Source organism: Cheilinus undulatus, linkage group 20, assembly GCF_018320785.1.
Source record: "Cheilinus undulatus linkage group 20, ASM1832078v1, whole genome shotgun sequence".
Taxonomy (NCBI): Eukaryota; Metazoa; Chordata; class Actinopteri; order Labriformes; family Labridae; genus Cheilinus; species Cheilinus undulatus.
Window position 1 is genome coordinate 35,863,698 of NC_054884.1, and position 19,784 is coordinate 35,883,481.

The following is a 19,784-nucleotide window of genomic DNA, read 5'->3' on the forward strand; positions in this document are numbered from 1 at the left end:
TTTGATTTGGTTAACCTTCTCTTTTTAATTGTGTATTAATTAATTCAGTTTAGCCAAGCGTTTTGTTTTCCCGTTCTTTCTTTTTCTCCCCCAGGCATGTTTAGATTGCTGGGTTTGTTGTTTTAGTTTGGCTGTAGTCGTCGGTAGTCCTATTTTCTCGTTGTTTTCTTTTCTGATTAAATGGGTAGTTTCTTTTTGGTTAGGTAGTTTTAGTTAGGGGTGGTGGCTGGTCCAATGGCCCATTGCGTGGTTAGCCACGTCCACCACCCCTCTTTTGTTCTTTTTGCCGGCGGCTGCAGCCCTTTTAATTTCATTGAATTGTTTATTGGTTGATTGATTAATTAATTACTGTTTAAAATAAAGCTTGGATTATTTTTGAAACTCAAACTCTTTGTCTGTGTCCATTTATATGTTATGATCTCTCATGTGGAAGCCTTATTTTCATGGTTTAAATTAATCATTTTTAAGAGGCCGTAACAACCATATATGGTAAAAGTGACGTCAAAGAGGAAAAAAATGATCCAGTTGCAAATGTAAAGCCCCAACTCTCAAAAGCCCAGAGACCAGAAAATGCATGATTCATGCCTTAATGGCGTATGGATCAAAGGAAGTGGTTTGAATGGGTTTTAATGCGCATTTTTTGCACACCAGGGATATTAACGCTTTAAAAAAGGTTTATTTATGTCTGGCTGATTGTTGTTGCTGGAACAGAAGTTTGAAAATTGTGCAAAAATGAACAAACAATACAACACATGATATTAATTGTGAAAGAGGACAAAGTTGTTGTCTTTTTTTTTTTATATCAACTAAGTGTGCATTTTTGGCACAAGGGGAACCGTCTACTTTTTCATGACTAGTGTTAGGTCATGTTACTGTTAAAGTTACTTTTTATGTTACCAGATTACTGCCATTAAAAACATTCCTGTGTTACAAAGTGAGAAAAGTAACACGTGAAGCCCAGTTCTGACCAGAGACTCATGACACAACCAGACAGACCAGCTCCAGTCAGACCAGCTGATGGTGTTGTCAGTTTCAGCTTGTCTGGTTGTAAATCTTTGGTCTAATCTGGGCTGTAGTGTACTTTTGCATTACTGAAGATGGAAATGTTTTTGTGACTTGCTATACTGTGCAACCTGTAGCGGACTCAAAGACTAAATCTGCTAGAAACCCTGGACAATAGCTTCCTATCTAAAGAAACAACAAAACCTGATGGTCATCATAAATGCCTCTTGTTCTCTCTGCAAGGCTCCAACTGTTTGGGCTGGAAGTCCCATAACTACTGTTAACATGTTTTTCAACAGGAAATGTTCATATTTATCTCAGGTTGCACACATGAAACAACAATATATTCCATATTTCTGTATCATTTAAGATGGCTGAGAAATTCATTTTTGATTTGAATCCAGATGTCTTCCATGGACCAACAGTGCCATCTGTTGTCCAGTGTCGGTCACACACGTCTCCACGTGACAAATCCCCTTTGTGTCTTAATCGGCTACTTAGTTTAAATGTTTAGATGGCCAACTATGTGCATGTTCATTTTTAACTTTGTGGCAGTTAAATTGTCATATTATTCTAGAGTTTCATAACCATTTATGTTACTCCTACATGCTCTTCTTGAATTACTATTTGGTGAAGAGTGGTTCAGAGTGGTAACATTTGATCTCCAAAAAGGAGGGAAAACTCAGATGGACTTAGCCCTCCCTTTTTTTTTTTTTTTTTTTTTTGCTTTAAGACCTTGGGTATTAGAACCCAAGTGGGCAGTCTTCAGTAGAGTTAGTTTAGTTTTCTTCAAGTTTCTTTGTTTTTCCTATCTCTTTTCTTTGTGAAGTTTTCTAAGTAATTTTTTTAGACTTCTCTGTGAAACACATTTCCTTTCTTTGTTTAGTACAAGTCTGAGCCAGGTTCAAGGATTTGATTGAACCTCGAACTTTATTTTGATCCAGCACAAAATCTGTAATCTTTTGTTTTGTTTTCCTCGCACAGCCAGACTTCATCACTGTGGTCCAATAATCAAAGTGATGTCTACCGTCCTGAGACATTAATTTTGATATTAATTGGACAAATTAAGAACTGTTTTTTTGGAACCAGATGAGCCTATCTGAATCCTTGGAGAGGACCCATCTTGCCATGTTCGTCAGACTGTCTTCTGAGAGACCCACCTTGGCGCCGTTGCAGAACCCTCCAGCTCCACTGATTAAAGGTCCGATCCAGCTGGTACCAACGGTAGCTCTGGGCTTTCCGCACCTCAGGCAGTTCATCCCCTCATCCTTCTACTACGGCAAACTGTAGGATTCTGATCAAGCTCATCAGGGTTGATGTGTCTCCATCAGTTCCATTAAAACAATTAATTCAGAATCTATTTCTCCAAATTTACAACCCCAATTTCTACGTTGTTAATTATCTTTGTCTTTATTTTCAAATCATCCACTCTCCATCAAACTAGAGTAGCATCATTCCTTTATTATCACATGTAGTCATTTCCTGTTTATTTACTCTCATTATATTCATATCAACCTTGTAATTTTTTTATACTTGTGCTTCTGTGATTTACTAATAATTCTTCAGAATGTCAGTTGTCCAGAAATCATTATTAAGTCGGGAAGTGGAGTCACCGTCACGAAGACTCATATCTTGAGATATGAGATTGATTCATAATTCATAATTTCATTAAAACTTTAATTTATAATGACATTTTTAAGTTGATTATTAAATAACAAACCCACATAAGCAGTGGTGCCCTGTTATTGATATTATTCCAGGTTTATTGATAATATTTATTATCACTTTATATCGCTACAATCTTCATGCAGCTTCATGTACAGCTCATTCTCTGCAGTTTAACAACAATAATAACCTTTACAGTTCATTTCAATAATATGGCAATAACCTGATGTTCAGTGAGGTTCAGTTTTCTTTCAAGAACATAGTTAAGATTGTGTATTTTATTTACATGTTGAAAATTGTTTACTACTCAGTGCTTGTCACTACTCAGGGTTCACAGATGGAGTTAGTTTCATGTTATAGATACCTAGGTATTTTGATTGATAATTCCCTGTCTCTTACTCCTCACATTCAGGAGCTGGTTAAAAGGTTAAAACTGAAACTGCTTTGAGGTTCATCACTAACTTGTAGGAAAGCTATCACCCACAAGTGTTTGCAGGTTGATCCTCCAACATCAGCCCAGTGGCTGGGGATAATAGATGAAATATAGTGTATGGAAAGACTTACTTTCATTGTAAGGCTTGAGTTAGAAAAATGCGTGGACCTTGGAACAAATGGATTATGTATAAACAAAATTAAGAAAAGTACGAGTGTATTCCAGATTGCATGGAAAAGACCTGTGCTTGTAATTGTAACACCCATGACAATGTTTTGTCCTCTGTTAAAAAAATGAAATGAAAAGAGAGTTTAAAGAATTATAAATCTAACCTGGGGGTTCATAACTCAGTGACCTATCATACAACAAACTTAAATACGGATCTATTTTTATTTTACAGGGTCTTTAACTAAAGTGTTACTATTAGTTACGCTGGCCCACACTCCATATCAGTAGGTGGCGGAAATGGACCATTTCGTTGTTTGCCAACCGCCAATAAACCCCCAAGAAAGAAGAAGAACAGACTTCCGTTTCGCCTCTCCTTGAGTGTCTGATTGTTGAGATGCAAACACTGAAGAACTTTACCGCAGAACAATAATGTCTTCAATGGAGAGCTTTAGAGAGTTCGCCAACGAGCGGCTGACTGCTGCAGCTGAGGAAATATGTGACGATGCTACAAGAGCTGCCGTCGAGGACGAGGCAGAGATCAACGGTCAGCGCAGAAAGCTGGATATCGTTTGGATACCTCGCATCGTCTTACACAAAATAGGTGAGAAATACGACGTTTGCTCTGTATTTGTGCTAAGGATGCTGTTATTTAGACAAAATTTTTCAGCTAATTCAACAATAGCTGATATCTCTAGACTGAGCCGTGATGGGTCCGTGTATTTTCTCGCAGATCCATATTATTGATCTTCGCGTCGGCCACTTTTTTTCATTGTTCTATCTCCTCTTCACCAGTGTTAAACGGATCCCAAAAATTTCACGATCCGGACACTCTTCAACTCCTCACAGCTTTGGCATTGCTTGGGCTATTTTCACTATTCTACTATCATATTCTTCGGCTTCTTGTGCTCTTTTCAGCAATTTATAATACTTTTTAAAATACTATTTATACTCTTTAAACCAGCTCTTTAAATCCTCTAAAACTGTTTGAAACTCTAAGGCTTATAACTTCAGCTCGCTTCTACATGCAGACTTCATTTTGCTTTAAAACACTGACAAACTCTTCAACTATTTAGGAATGATTCACATGATTGATATCTTTTACAGATTTTTCAAAATCACTGGTCATATTACTGAATATTGGAGCTCTCTCAGATGTTTACAATGGGTGTAAATGGTTTAATGGTAAAAACGTTTTTGCTCTTTTTTCACCATTTATTGCCACTTTCCTCCCATTTAAGCTAGCCTACATTTGCCATTAAATACCACCCTTTTCCTCCTTTTTTGCCCGTTTTAGATTTTTTTTGCAACTTTTTACTCATTTTTGCCCCTTTTCACCATTTTTTCTCCCATTTAAGATACCTGTTGCCATTAAAGAGCTACCACTTGCTTCCTCTTTTTTTTGCCCATTTTTGCCACTATATTCCATTTTTGCCCCTTTTCACCACTTTTCACCCATATCAGCTACCTTTTGCTACTAAATACCAATTGTTTTCATTTTTTGCCCATGTTTACCACTCTTGACTGCTTTTTGCCCATTTTAGTCCATTTTCAGTCATTTTTTTGCCACTTCTCACCCATTTTTGCTACTTTCTGACCCCTTTTCCACATTTTCTCCCCATTCTCATCCATTTTCACCCATTTTTGTTGCTTTTTGACCATTTTGCCAACTAGATTTAACGTTTGCATTGTTGGCGCATTAACATGCTCCAAAACTTGCGAAATTTGGTGGCTTGTTAGACCCTGGACAGGAAGTGACATCATAAAGGAAAAGTGTCCAAATTTGGCTGTTTTTCAGTCAATTTACAGTCCTTGCATTTAAATGAACTTGTTCGTGAGGACTTATCTCCTGGACTTCAGACTGTTATTTCCTGAAACTAGACAAGATGGAGATCTCAGCTTGTGCTCTCCAGGAGTTTTCACCAGGGGGTGGGGCTGTTAAAAGGGCTCAACCTTTGACGACCATTTTTTTCACCATTTTTCTAAAAAAAAAACATAGGTAAAAACAGCAATTATTGTCCATAACTTTTCAGTGCTTACACCAATCATCACCAAACTTCATGACACATGGAGCCTCTATCAAATCATGCACCAACATCAGAAATCAATAACTCCGTCCCCTTCTGACAAAACAAAATTGATTTTTCCACTTTTTTCACTTTTAAATTCAACCCCTGAACACTGTAGAACTTAGGCAGATGCCAAAATCCCAACAGGAAGTTCACCATCTCCACTCCAATTTCTAAATAACATCTCTTTTTGGACATTTATTCACTGCAAACTGATGTAATTTTGATGGACATCATTCTATGGCCTTCAGTGTGTTATGGCGACACATCGGTGTCACACTGAACACAGCCACATGAAAACAGCTCATTGTGGCGCCCTCTACTTCTAATAGGAAGTGATGCAAATGGGTCATTTCTGCATTTGTCTTTGTGTGTTGACCCTATCATGCTCTGGTTTTGAACTTAAGTCCTCAATATCTGTCCCTAGATTGATAAGTTTTATTCCCCGATGACGCAGTGGCCATGTCGGCCATTTTGATCCTTCGCCATGAGACAGCAAGTGGGTCATTTCTGTATTTTTCTTATTATGTTGAACCTATCATGCTCTGACTTTGACCTGAACTCCTCAATATCTGTCCCAACATGGACATGTTTTATTAACAGATGCCCCAGCTGCCATTTTGTTTCTTCACCATTGGACAGGAAGCGGGTCATTTCTGTATTATTCTTACTGTGTTGAATCTATCATGCTCTAGTTTTGACTTCCACAATATGTTTCCCAACATTGACAAGTCTCATTTCCAGATGCCCCAGTGCAGCCATAATGGCCATTTTGATTTTTGCCATGAGACAGGAAGTGGGTGTAACTCTCCCATGAAGCATTCGATTAGGCCACTGAAAATTCTATTTAACTTTGTACAGATCAGTGCAATGTGAAAGCTGCACCAGTTTGTTTTCTGAAGAAATTCAAACTCAGGAATTTCGTATTTACAATACTAATAAGGTAATAATACAAACTCAGAAATATTTTCTTTGTAATTGATGAAACCAACTATTCTCAGAGGAAAATGAGGTCAGCAAAACACTGACGCTAGAGAGGTGGTGGGGTCTGCTACATATGCACCAATTATGAAATGATGCTTAGATATTAAGATATGCTGAGTTTGAGCTCTGAGATGCTTTTTAAAGAAAATGATGAATGATGGATGGCTATCTTGATATTTATATCTCACACTGGGGCTTTTACTGGAGTTCTGTGGCTCTATTAACATAAAAGAGATGCTTTCTGATTTTTTTTCCACTCATTATTACTTCTTTAGTAAAAAAGGGGAGGGGTCTCATATTGGTCTTTGCCCTGGGCCTCCAAATGACTAAAACCAGCCCTACCTTACACCTGCAGCTTTCCAGACACATCGTTTCACCCTGCCTCATTTTGGAGCTTTGGTTTTATATTTCTGCCCTTTTACAGTATTTATGATCATTAGTGCATTAAAGATCACATAATTTTCACTAGATATGACGTTATCTCCACCTGTGATCCATGTGTGATATGCTTGTTGATGACGTGCATTGGCACAATTGTCGAAAGATATGGGTGTGGGGGGCATCGACAGGATGTGGCTGGAGAAAAAGTTAAAATGAGGAAATAGGAAGCTTCACACGACAGCACACCTCAATGAATGAGCTTACTGAAGAGACGCGCCACCCACAGACTTCCTCTGCTCTCTTACACATGCTGCTCCGTCGAGCGCATCCGACGGTAATAAAATACGGATTTAAAATAATAAACGTTTAAATCTGGAAGTTAAAGCCTGTCTTCTTTATGTGGGTAACAGATTTATTGATGTGACTTACCATGAATCTTTACTGATGACAGTGTTTACCTTCATAAAGGGTTTTAGTTAAAGTTTGTGCAGCTGTCTGCATGTCAGCAGACACGCTCAGCCAATGGAGGCAGCGACACTGCATCTGGCTACTCGGGGGCTACATAGTAACAGAAACAAGAGAGGAAAATAATAAAATTATTGAATAGAAAAGCTCAGAGTCGTGCTTGCCTGATCGGGCAACTATTAATGTCGGACCCTGCCTGGTCATTTTAACATATCAGCATCCACCTTTGTCACTCTGCCACCTACTGTTGAGGGGCAGTATTACCTCATAAAAAGTGCACCGTACTGATTTTTTTTTACATGATGACACTCAAAAGCTAATCTCCATGGTCTCTGTGCCATGCTGCAGCACAGTGCAAGGGTCTGCTAACACCCCACTGTTGCCACTAATGGGCGGTTGCACCACACCTTGATCTGCGCCGGGGTGCGAGGGCCCTTCAGTGCTGCTTGCAGCCCTAGTTTTAATTGCTACTTCAAGCTGTTTTTGCTTCACTGCTTAGATTGTGGCTCTTGCAAAGATATTTTTCAGCAGTTTGGCTCTTTGGTTGAGCAGCGTTGAGTAACACTGCTGTGAACAATATCTCCACCGTCTTTAGCACAATCTCACACACCTTCAGCCTTTAGACTCAAGAGGCTACTCTGTCAATAAGGAAGTGTTCAACTTTTTTCTTAACTAAATTCTATATTTTGAGCAATGATTTCAAATTCTTCATGAATCAGATATTTCAGTCCTCAGCTTTTCTGCTATTTTCATCTCTTTTTCCACGATTTTTTAGCTATTTTTATGCTATTTTCAGCTGTTTTAAGGCTACTTTCTTGAGCTATTGGCTTCTAATTTGAGGCCACTTTCAGCTATTTTTATCATTTTTTAGCTACTGAATGCCATTTCAGTTACCTTTATGGCATTTCATGCTATTTTTAATGCTAGTTTCAGCTATTTTTTTTTGTCTTTTCAGCTATTTTCAGCACTTCTTCCAAAGTTCAGCTCTCAGTATCCTCATGCAATTTCAGCTGAATTTGCATTTTTATGTAGTTCCTATTAGAAATCAGACTCAATAAAATAGGACAAACTTTTTTTTTGTCTAATTGAAATACAAAGACACACACACAGGTGTGAACAGAGACAACCATACAAAACAATAAACACAGAGCTAAATAATCAATATGTGCACAGTAATAAAAATAGAAAAATAAACATGAGAAACCAAAATAATGATTTCCAAGGGAAAGGCTGTATGAACTTCGAGTGACAAGGCACTAAACTTTACTGCTACAAAATGTGTGAAATAAACAATATAGCCTGTCAAATTTTCTTTTTTCATGCCTGCGTAGTCACCTTCTATAAATGTGTTTTTATTATTTGCATAGTCTTTGATGCCTTGGCATTTTCTGAGAACTTAATGGAGTCCATATATTTTCTGAGCTTCTGATATGAAAGCTTTGAATAAAGGTTTGAAGCCACTGAATTTACTTCTATAGATGTGATATTTGGCCAGTAAAAATGAAAAATATAATATGCCCTTCTGTCCCTTCTCTGTAAATCAAAAACACCAAAAGCAACATCTCTAAAGCAAAAGGAGAAGTCTGGAGTTAAATGTGAGTTAATGAAAATCTGCATTTTTGACCAGAATACCTCCGTAAATGAACAAGTCCAAAAAGATGTGAGCTGGTCTCTGGTGAGTTGTTGCAAAATAACCAGTTCATGTGAATATCAAGTTTATATTTTTGTAGGAAAACTTTAGCAGGGTAAAATCTATGGATAAACAGGACAAACTCTCATTATTTTATTTTATTTTATTTTTTTACATTTCAGTTACAAAAAGGGAAAACAAATACATTTCCTAAAAGGGGGGGGGGTTCTTTATTTTTTTCTGTCATGTTGGGTTTTTGTTTCAATGAAATCGTCAAGGAAAGGCAAATCATATGACCCATTTGGGAAAGGTGAATATTTCAAAATAAAAACCTGAATGTCTAAATGTAAGCCTTTATAGCCATCCACTGTTTTTAAAGTTTAATATTAGGCGTATTTGCTCTATACCAGGGGTTCTCAAAATTTTAAAAAGGGGGGGCACTAATGACATGTTTCCTCTCCCTGACTTTGTTCTGTTTTTGTATCTCCAGATGTCCCACAACAACATGTGTGTAAGGAGGAGGAGGATGAGCAACAGCTCTGTCACCAGGAGGGGAAGTTCAGTCTGGACCAGGAGAAGCCAGAGCCTCCACAGATTAAAGAGGAGCAGGAGGGAGAGCAGATCAAACAGGAGGAGAGTGACACGTTGATGGTGACTCCTACTCAGCAGGAAAGTGAGCACAGAGAGGCAGATGGACAACATGAACTCCAGCTCCTTTCTCACAACTCTCATGTTGCTGAGAATCAAGATCCCAAAGAGAACAAGCAGAAAGACTCAGGGGTAACTGGAAAATCAAAACCAAGACAAGAGAGAGACAGAAATTACACAGATGAGAGGCTGTATTCCTGTGAAGTATGTGGAAGAGGGTTTAAATACAACTACTTATTGAAAACACATATGAGAACACACACAGGTGAGAAGCCTTACTCCTGCAATGACTGTGGAAAAAGATTCAGGCAACAATCAGCTTTGACTTATCACATTCGTACTCACACAGGTGAGAAGCCTTACTCCTGCACCACCTGTGGAAAAAGATTCAGTTCTCAAACACAATTGAATAATCACATTCATTCTCACACAGGTACAAAGCCGTACATCTGTGATACTTGTGAGAAATCATTCATTAGTAAATCTGGTTTGAAAAATCACTTAACTATCCATACAGGAGAAAAACCACATTCGTGCACAATGTGCAACAAATCTTTTAGACAAAAAACTTGTTTGACATCCCACATGAGAACACACACAGGTGAGAAGCCATACTCCTGCAGCACCTGTGGAAAAAGATTCAGCTTTCAAACACAATTGAATAATCACATTTATTCTCACACAGGTACAAAGCCGTACACCTGTGATACCTGTGAGAAATCGTTCACAAATAAATTTGCTTTGAAAATACACGTAACTATCCATACAGGAGAAAAACCACATATCTGCACACTGTGCAACAAATCTTTTGGACACAAATATTCTTTGACAGACCACATGAAAACACACACAGGTGAGAAGCTTCACTCCTGCAACGACTGTGGAAAAGGATTCAGTTGTAAATCAGCTTTGACTGTTCACATTCGTACTCACACAGGTGAGAAGCCTTACACCTGTGATACCTGTGAGAAATCATTCACAAACAAATATTATTTTAATCAGCACCTTCACACTCACACAGGTGAGAAGCCTTACACCTGTGATACCTGTGAGATATCATTCACAAATAAATATTATTTTAAACAGCACCTTTACACTCACACAGGTACAAAGCCATACACCTGTGATACCTGTGGGAAGTCATTCATACAGAAAATTATTTTGGATCGTCACTTAAAACTCCATACAGGTGAAAAACCACATGCCTGCACAATGTGCAACAGATCTTATAGATGTAAAAGTGATTTGACAATTCACATGAGAATACACACAGGTGAGAAGCCTTTCTCCTGCAACACCTGTGGAAAAAGATTCAGTCGACATTCAAGTTTGAATTATCACATCCGGACTCACACATGTACAAGGCCTTTCACCTGTGATACCTGTGGGGCATCATTCACCCAGAAAATTAGTTTGAACCAACATTTAGCTATCCATACAGGTGAAAAACCACATAGCTGCACAATTTGCAACAAATCTTTTTTATTGAAACAACAGTTGACAAGCCACATGAGAACACACACAGATGAGAAGCCTTACTCCTGCGGCACCTGTGGAAAAAGATTCAGTCGACACTCAGGTTTGATTCAGCACATTAAGACTCACACAGGTACAAAGCCTTACACCTGTGATACCTGTGGGGCATCATTTACAAGTAAAAGGACTTTGGACCTTCACTTAAAAATCCATACAGGTGAAAAACCACATACCTGCACAATTTGCAACAAATCTTTTAGACTTAAAGAAAAATTGACACTCCACATGAGAACACACACAGGTGAGAAGCCTTACTCCTGCAGCACCTGTGGAAAAAGATTCGGTCAACAATCAAGTTTGAATTATCACATTCCTATTCACACAGGTATTAAACCGTACACCTGTGGTACCTGTGGGACATCATTTACCAGGAAGTGTTTTCTGGACAAGCACCGAAAGGTCCATGCAGAAAATAATGCGTAAACTTCCTAAACATGTGGAGGGTCTCTCAGAATTGGTGCTGACTTGATGATTGATGAGAGAAGAACTGACGCTGCTGAGAAGATGTACCTTTGATATCTGAGATCCGCTAGAAAAGAGACTTTGGGTCAGAGAACAGTGATAATTAGGGAATCTGACTGCACTTTCCCAGGTGGGTGTTACGGACGTGACATGTTATTTGTGTAAAAACTACGATCTAACGTTGATGGACTACAAAATTGGCATCTACTCTCTGTGTATTCTCCATGTTGTTACGTGCAGCGAAACCTCAAGGTGATAAATATGAGGTCATAAAGATTTTTATATCCTAAAGTCTCTTCAGGATGAGGAACTGTGACTGTGAACATCTAGAACAGCAGAAACTTTTCTCTTAATCTGAACTCTCCTCATAGTACGACTAGATGAATTATATTCAAGTCATTTTATTTCACAACAATATTAAATTCTTCTTTTTATTCCAACCTATCCATTTTCCTTAATTTCCTCGTCTCTGTTAATTTTACCATTCTTCTCTGGTTCTATCTTTCCTTCAGCTCGTTAGGTGGAAAGATCTACAAACTTTGTCTTGCATAATTATGATATAATAATCAAAAAATGGCAACATGCCGACCATATGACTTTAATTGGTTGTCATTTACAAACATTTATCACATTTACTAAGATATTTAGAAAATGGCAAAACAAATGAAATTTGAAATACTGGCTGATAATTTACGGTTTGGATAAAAATTGACATGATCTGGGATGTAGTGTACTTTTGCATTCCTGAAGATTGAAACGTTTTTGTGTCTTGCTACACTGTGCACCTTGTAGCGGACTCAAGGCCTGAATCTGCTAGAAACCCTTCCCTGTGGTTAATGTCTGCAGCTTTGAGAATTCCTGCAGGATTCCTAAAAGGGGAGGAGGACTTTTCCTCCCCGATTTTACCAACTACCCATACTTGTTTATGAACCTTTCCCACCTAAAAAGCTTCTCAGACAGGAAAAACCTGGACCTAACGCTTAGGATAAATGGCAGTTCTCAGGAGAGATCACATTGAAGATATCTGATTGGATGGCTGGAGTAAGAGCCATCTCACTGACTATCTGTGTCTTGCCAAAGCTGTAAAAACTTTAGACCTTTTGAACTCTGTATCATAAATCAGAGAAACCCTGGACAATAGCTTCCTATCTGGACAAACAACAAAACCTGATGGTGATCGTAAATACTTCTTGTTCTTTCTGTTTGGGCTGGGTGTCCCATAACTACTGTAAACATCATGTTTTTTAGCAGAAAATGTTCATATTTATCTGAGATTGCACACATGAAACACAACAATATATTCCATATTTCTGTATCATTTAAGATGGCTGAGAAATTCATTTTTGATTTGAATCCAGATGTCTTCCATGAACCAACAGTGCCATCTATTGTCCAGTATCAGTCACCCACACATCTCCACGTGACAAATCCCCTTTGTGTCTTTTCCAAAATAAAATGGCAATGTTTCAGTATGGCAATATGTGGACACGGCCTTAGTTTAAATGTTTAGGTGTCCAGCTATGTTCATGTCCATTTTTAACTTTGTGGCAGTTTAATTGATGTCATATTATTCTAGAGTTTTATAACCATTTATGTTATTCCTACATGCTCTTGTTGAATTACTGTTTGATGAAGAGTGGTTCACAAGGGTACATTTGATCTCCAAGAGGAGGGAAAAATCAGATGGACTTGGCCTTCCTTTTTGTTGCTTTAAGACCTTGGGTATCAGAACCCAAGTGAGCAGTCTCCAGTAGAGTTAGTTTAGTTTTCTTCGAGTTTCTTTGTTCTTCCTATCTCTTTTTCTTTAAGTTTTCTAAGTAACTTTTTAGACTTCTCCATGAAACACATTTCCTTTCTTTGTTTCTTACAAGTCTGAGCCTGGTTCAGTAATTTAATTGAACCTTGAAATTTATTTTGATCCAGCACAATTAATTGGGCAAATTAAGAACTGTTTTTTTTTTTTAATTGAAATGAAGAAAAGGTCCGATCCAGCTGGTACCAACGGTAGCTCCGGGCTCTCCGCACCTCGTCCTTCTACGGCAAACCGTAGGATTCTGATCCAACTCATCAGGGTTAACGTGCCTCCATCAGTTCCATTAAAACAATTGATTCAGATCTATTTTTCAAAATTTACATCCCAATTCTACGTTGTTAATTATCTTGTCCTTTTTTTTTTTTAAATCATCCACTCTCCATCAAACTAGAGTAGCATCATTCCTTTATTATCACATGTATTCATTTCCTGTTTATTTACTTACATTATATTCATATCAGCCTTGTGATTTTTTTATACTTGTGCTTCTGTGATTTACTAATAAATCTTCAGAACATCAGTCGTTGTCCAGAAATCATTATTATAAGCGGTGGTGTCCTGTTATTATTAATACTATTCCAGGTTTATTGATAATGTTTATTCATTATCACTGTAAATCGCTACAGTCTTCATGCAGCTTCAAGAACAGCTCATTCTCTGCAGTTTAACAATAATAAAAACCTTTACAGTTCTTTATTTCAATATGACAATAACCTGATGTTCAAGGAGGCTCCGTTTTCTTTGAAGCACATAGTTAAGATTGTGTATTTTATTTACATGTTGAAAATTGTTTACCACTCAATGTTTGTCACTACTCAGGATTTACAGATGGAGTTTGTTTCATGTTATAGATACCTAGGTATTTTGATGGATGATTCCCTGTCTCTTACTCCTCACATTCAGTAGCTGGTTAAAAGGTTAAAACTGAAACTGCTTTCAAGTTCACTAATTTAAAATCCCTCACGCATCATTGTTTTGTATTAACCCTCAGGCATCACTTTAATTCCCAACCCTTTAGAGCCATTAAGGACAAAAATGTCCCACTTCCAAAAAACTTCTATAAAAACTTAACAGATTCATTTTTTGTCTGATTTTTTTTTTTTTTTCTAAAAAAAAACAAAGCCCCCACAAAACATTAATTATTTTTTAGAAAACTCATGGTCGGGGGATGGGGTGTTTTTTTGTTTTTTTTTTAATCAGTGCTGGGTATGTCCAACAACAGCTAAAATATTGACTTTGGTGCATTATCAGTTTTTGTGTAGCATCCGATTTAAAATTTATGACCCTTTCGAGTAGCTGTTGGACAAAAACGTCCCATTGACTCCCATTCAAACCACATTTTTTGATCTCATCGCCATTGCTGGATATAATCATGCATTCGGTAATGTTATAGTTTCATTATTGAGAAAAATAGTAAAATTTGCCAATTTTAATGTTCATCACTAAAATCAGCCATTTCCCCATTATAGGCCTATGCATGAAAAGCCTGTCATTTCATTATTATTTGTGTTTGTGTTATTGAGCTTATTAGGCTAATTTTAGATAGTGTTTGTATGTGTGCACATGTGCCTGCATGAGTCCATATGTGTGTGTGCATGTGTGTGTGTGCTCTTTCATGTGTCTTTGAATTAGACAGATTGACAGCTTGACCTCAACCTTACCCAGGTTACACTTGCACTCAAAGAGTTGACTGTGGAGAAAACCAAATCAATGCTTAGTGAGTTCATGCACCTGCTTGGATTCCTATCAGAAACACATGTAACATACATACACATATTTATTTCATTTATGTGCATTGAAGCGACACAAAAAACAGAAGAATAACCCAAACTTGACATAATTTCACACAAAACTAAAAAATGTGCCAGACAAAATTATTGGCACCCTTTAAAACTGTGAGTAAATCATTTTATTTCATGCCTGCGATGCTTATTTAAACTCTCCTGTGGCAGTAACAGGGGCTGGCAATCTAGAAATCACATCTTAAGCCAGTTAGAATGTCTAAAAGTTGACTCAGCCTTTGTGTTGTGTGCCTGTGTGTGTCACGCCAAGCATGGAGAAGAGAAAGAAGAGCCCAGAATTGTCTGAGGACTTATGAAGCAAGATAATGGAAAAATATGAACAATCTCAAGGTTACAAGACCATCTCCAGAGATCTAGAAATTCCTTTGTCCACTGTGCGTAATAGGGATGGGAATCATTAGTGGCCCCACGATACAATATTATCCCAATACTTGAGTCACAAATCAATATTATTGCGGTTTTAAACATTTTGCAATACAGTGAGTATCGCGATACGATATATTGCGATCTATAGCACTTTTTCGACTATTTTGCTGATTTAGCATTAGTCTTGCCCTGATGTCTGTTGTTTTTCTGTAGTATTTTATTTTCATGTAGCACTTCTTGCAAACCTCATGTGTCATGGCCATCTAATTCGTGCCCTGCTTGCATTCCTAATATCCTTTCCCTGGTGCTGGCAGGGTTGTACTAACTTTCTCCTGCTCTATGACCGTCATCTCTGCTGACCTCACTAGACAAATAATTGATTTTGTAGTGAGAATCTAGACTTTGTTGAAGGAACTTCTCCTCTCTGAGTGGGAAGAGACAGAACTTCCCCCTCCTAGAGTTTTATGACACCTCTTCAGTCTTGTGGAGTCTAAGTGACACCTCAAAACCCCAACTTAAAGAAACCAGAACAGAAAGGGCTTAACAAACTCCATTAGTGTCTAGCCCATTCCAATAGTTGTTTTGGTTAAGATAACTCACACCAGGACTATACAAACACTCTAAGCCCTCAGGCCATAAAAACTCTCACCCCTGGTGGGATCAAGGGAAGGACACTGCAAGTCATAAACTCCCTTTTTGGTCAGCTCTCATCTATTAAGGAACCACAATCCTCCAAAAGGACTGTAATCATATGTTTGGTCTCCAGTACATCGCCATAGATGTATTGGGGATGAAAATTGCTGCCTTTGGATATGATTTTCTTTTCAATTGTCCCAAATATAAGGAAAATCCCATCACCGCTCCCGGACTCTGAAATCTTTCATGGAGCCACATTGCCCCCTTTTGGTCGTTTTGGTTAGTACAGGCTTCAAAGACGAGACTAAAGGAGGATTAAATAAGTTTAATACTATGAATGTTTATTTACCCTTTGTGTATCGGTTATTTTGTAGAATGTAATGTGATGCTGCCATGTCCTCATTATATGTGTTGGCGATGTTATCTTTGCCTAATTCCTGTAACAGTAGTTAGTTATCACTGTGACTCTCCCATTGTTATTAGCCAAGTATACCTGGGATAAGGATAGCCAATTCAGGATGTGAAATTTGTATTTACCTCAATATTGTTTCATGGTTTATATTTGCTACTTTATTTTATAATGTAGTAGACCTTTATCAAATGAAGGATGAGTCCGAGACGCGCCCAGTGATCGCAACCCCACCTTCTTCTTTAAAAGAAGAGCGTCCGGCTCCTTTCGGGGCTCTTCCTATTTTTCTCCTCTTGTTCGGCTTTTGCTGACTCTCTCGACTCTCATCACTGCTTTTGCAGTTCAGTTCTTATCTTCTTTGTTCTTCACTTCGCTCAGTCTACTGTGTTGAGCTTGGCCTCCAAGCGGCTTCACCTTAAGTCTCTCTCCCTCTCTCTCCCACTCTCTTTTAATCTACCCCGACGTTGTTTTTGGTTGCCGGTCAACTATTCCTCCGTCGGCCTTAAGTGCCTTTTGGACTGTTTCTGAGATTGGCCTGTGAGATCTTTTTCAACTGTTAATTCCAGCCGCTTTTTCTTGAGACGCCCTGTAAGACACGTCTGTCTTACAACCGGCTTCTTTTAAATTTTCCGCCCAAACACGCCCTGACGTCAGTGTTCCCGACGTCACCAGACTTTCTTCAGTGAAGTAGATTAAGAGCGGCGCTATTGGCCAAGCGCCGCTGTTTTTATAGTTAACTGGGCGAAGTAAAACTAGTTTTTGGGACCGACGAACTGGACCCGAGAAGGAGGACCCCGCCTGTGACTCTGACCGACTGCCAAGGGACCCACCTGAGCACCACCATCTCCCAGAAACGCCCAGCTTCGGCTTTGGTCGTCCGGCGATTCAACTTGCCGGTTTCGGTGGCAGCTTCCGGGCTCTTGCCTTTCATCTGGACGGTCCAAAGATCCTGTTCTACAGGGACGTAATTTGGGGGGGCAGCGGGGGGCATGTCCCCTGCACTTTTTAAAAAGGCACTTTTGGTCCCCTGCAGTTTTTACCATCCAAAAACAATATTAGGCTATGTTAAATGGAGACAGGTTGAGTTTAAAAAAGCGTATATTTAAAACCAAAGAGATACACTTTTTGATTTTTTTTTCATGTATTATTTGTGTTTTGAAAGACAGCCACTGTTTAAAAACACTAACAGTGAAAGTTTGTGGGAAAAATAAAATAAAACCTTGGATTATAAATGTGATTTTATACATCCATATTGTTTGTGAATAAATTAGACATAATAATTGAGAAACTGAGTTTTTTCTTCAGACTATACCGTCAAAATCAATGATTGTTGTATCCCAAATTGTCCCACTGTTCATATGTCATCCATCAATATTTTTTTGTCAGGTGACAGATAATAGAAATCCAGAAGAAGATACAGGAGGAGGTAGAGCAAGAGAGGCTGGAGGAGATGGAGGAGGTAGAGGAGGAGCGACTGGAGGAGGTAGAGGAGGAGAGACTGGAGGAGGTAGAGGAGGAGAGGCTGGAGGAGGTAGAGGAGGAGAGACTGGAGGAGGTAGAGGAGGAGAGACTGGAGGAGGTAGAGGAGGAGAGGCTGGAGGAGGTAGAGGAGGAGAGGCTGGAGGAGGTAGAGGAGGAGAGGCTGGAGGAGGTAGAGGAGGAGAGACTGGAGGAGGTAGAGGAGGAGAGGCTGGAGGAGATGGAGGAGGAGAGACTGGAGGAGGTAGAGGAGGAGAGACTGGAGGAGGTAGAGGAGGAGAGGCTGGAGGAGGTGGAGGAGGAGAGACTGGAGGAGGTAGAGGAGGAGAGACTGGAGGAGGTAGAGGAGGAGAGACTGGAGGAGGTAGAGGAGGAGAGACTGGAGGAGGTAGAGGAGGAGAGGCTGGAGGAGGTAGAGGAGGAGAGACTGGAGGAGGTAGAGGAGGAGAGACTGGAGGAGGTAGAGGAGGAGAGGCTGGAGGAGGTAGAGGAGGAGAGGCTGGAGGAGGTAGAGGAGGAGAGGCTGGAGGAGGTAGAGGAGGAGAGACTGGAGGAGGTAGAGGAGGAGAGGCTGGAGGAGATGGAGGAGGAGAGACTGGAGGAGGTAGAGGAGGAGAGACTGGAGGAGGTAGAGGAGGAGAGGCTGGAGGAGGTGGAGGAGGAGAGACTGGAGGAGGTAGAGGAGGAGAGACTGGAGGAGGTAGAGGAGGAGAGACTGGAGGAGGTAGAGGAGGAGAGACTGGAGGAGGTAGAAGAGGAGAGACTGGAGGAGGTAGAAGAGGAGAGACTGGAGGAGGTAGAGGAGGAGAGTCTGGAGGAGGTAGAGGAGGAGAGGCTGGAGGAGGTAGAGGAGGAGAGACTGGAGGAGGTAGAGGAGGAGAGACTGGAGGAGGTAGAGGAGGAGAGGCTGGAGGAGGTAGAAGAGGAGAGACTGGAGGAGGTAGAGGAGGAGAGGCTGGAGGAGATGGAGGAGGTAGAGGAGGAGAGACTGGAGGAGGTAGAGGAGGAGAGGCTGGAGGAGGTAGAGGAGGAGAGGCTGGAGGAGATGGAGGAGGTAGAGGAGGAGAGACTGGAGGAGGTAGAGAAGGAGAGGCTGGAGGAGGTAGAGGAGGAGAGGCTGGAGGAGGTAGAGGAGGAGAGGCTGGAGGCTCACAGGTGAAGTTGAAAGAATAAAGATATGTTAGTCATGAGATTGAGCATTGTGACAAATGTTAGAGTGATGATAATCTTATTTTTATAGCTTACTATAGCTTATCATAGCTTATTTTTACTCAAAAATTAGGTATAATTTTATGTAAACGAGGCCTATTGACCAATCCCCCCCGTACTCAAACCAGTTGTGTCCCCCCCACCTCTGAAATCAAAATTTCGTCCATGAATGTTGCTACTAATCAATGACATATAACAGGCTGCAATCATCCATAAATAAGTTAATCACTTTCAGTGTAGTATCTTGAAAAAAATCCATTTGTGTTTTTTTTTCATCAAAAATATTTGTTTGTTTACATTACAAACATGGCAAATAAAGGGTTAAAAGGTATGACAATTATTGAGTATTTGGTATTTTTGTTAATGGCACAAGTTGATCAAACAAGGAACAAATTAAACAAAAATAAACTATTATAACCTTTTTATTTACAGTAATACCCCTCCCCCCGTGCATCTTTTGCGCACTTGGAGGAAAATGAGGCTGCAGTTTGTAGGGATACCAGAGGGTTAAATAAAATAGGGAAACATCCGACAGGTTTTTGTTCACAATGGTTGTTGTTAACACAACCAGAGACAGTTCATCATGTATTGCTGGAGCGTAGTAAGTACAGGAAGGAGAGGAGCGACTGG

The 19,784-nt window shown here is 39.5% G+C and overlaps 1 protein-coding gene across 1 annotated transcript; it reads left to right on the forward strand.

Annotated features, from left to right (window-relative positions):
• The first annotated feature begins 3,657 nt into the window (after positions 1–3,657).
• LOC121528792 (zinc finger protein 260-like) lies at positions 3,658–13,709 on the forward strand. Its single transcript, XM_041816389.1, has 2 exons — positions 3,658–3,869; positions 9,285–13,709. The coding sequence occupies exons 1-2, from the start codon at positions 3,698–3,700 to the stop codon at positions 11,399–11,401; spliced, it is 2,289 nt and encodes a 762-aa protein (XP_041672323.1). The 5' UTR covers positions 3,658–3,697; the 3' UTR covers positions 11,402–13,709.
• Positions 13,710–19,784: the final 6,075 nt, after the last annotated feature.

What these genes read in the sequence shown, in the direction of transcription:
- LOC121528792 (XM_041816389.1), top strand. Translation starts at nt 3,698, where the DNA reads ATGTCTTCAATGGAGAGCTTTAGAGAGTTCGCCAACGAGCGGCTGACT. An exon ending in CATCGTCTTACACAAAATAG is followed by an intron (nt 3,870 to 9,284) that starts GTGAGAAATACG and finishes TTGTATCTCCAG; the next exon opens with ATGTCCCACAACAACATGTG.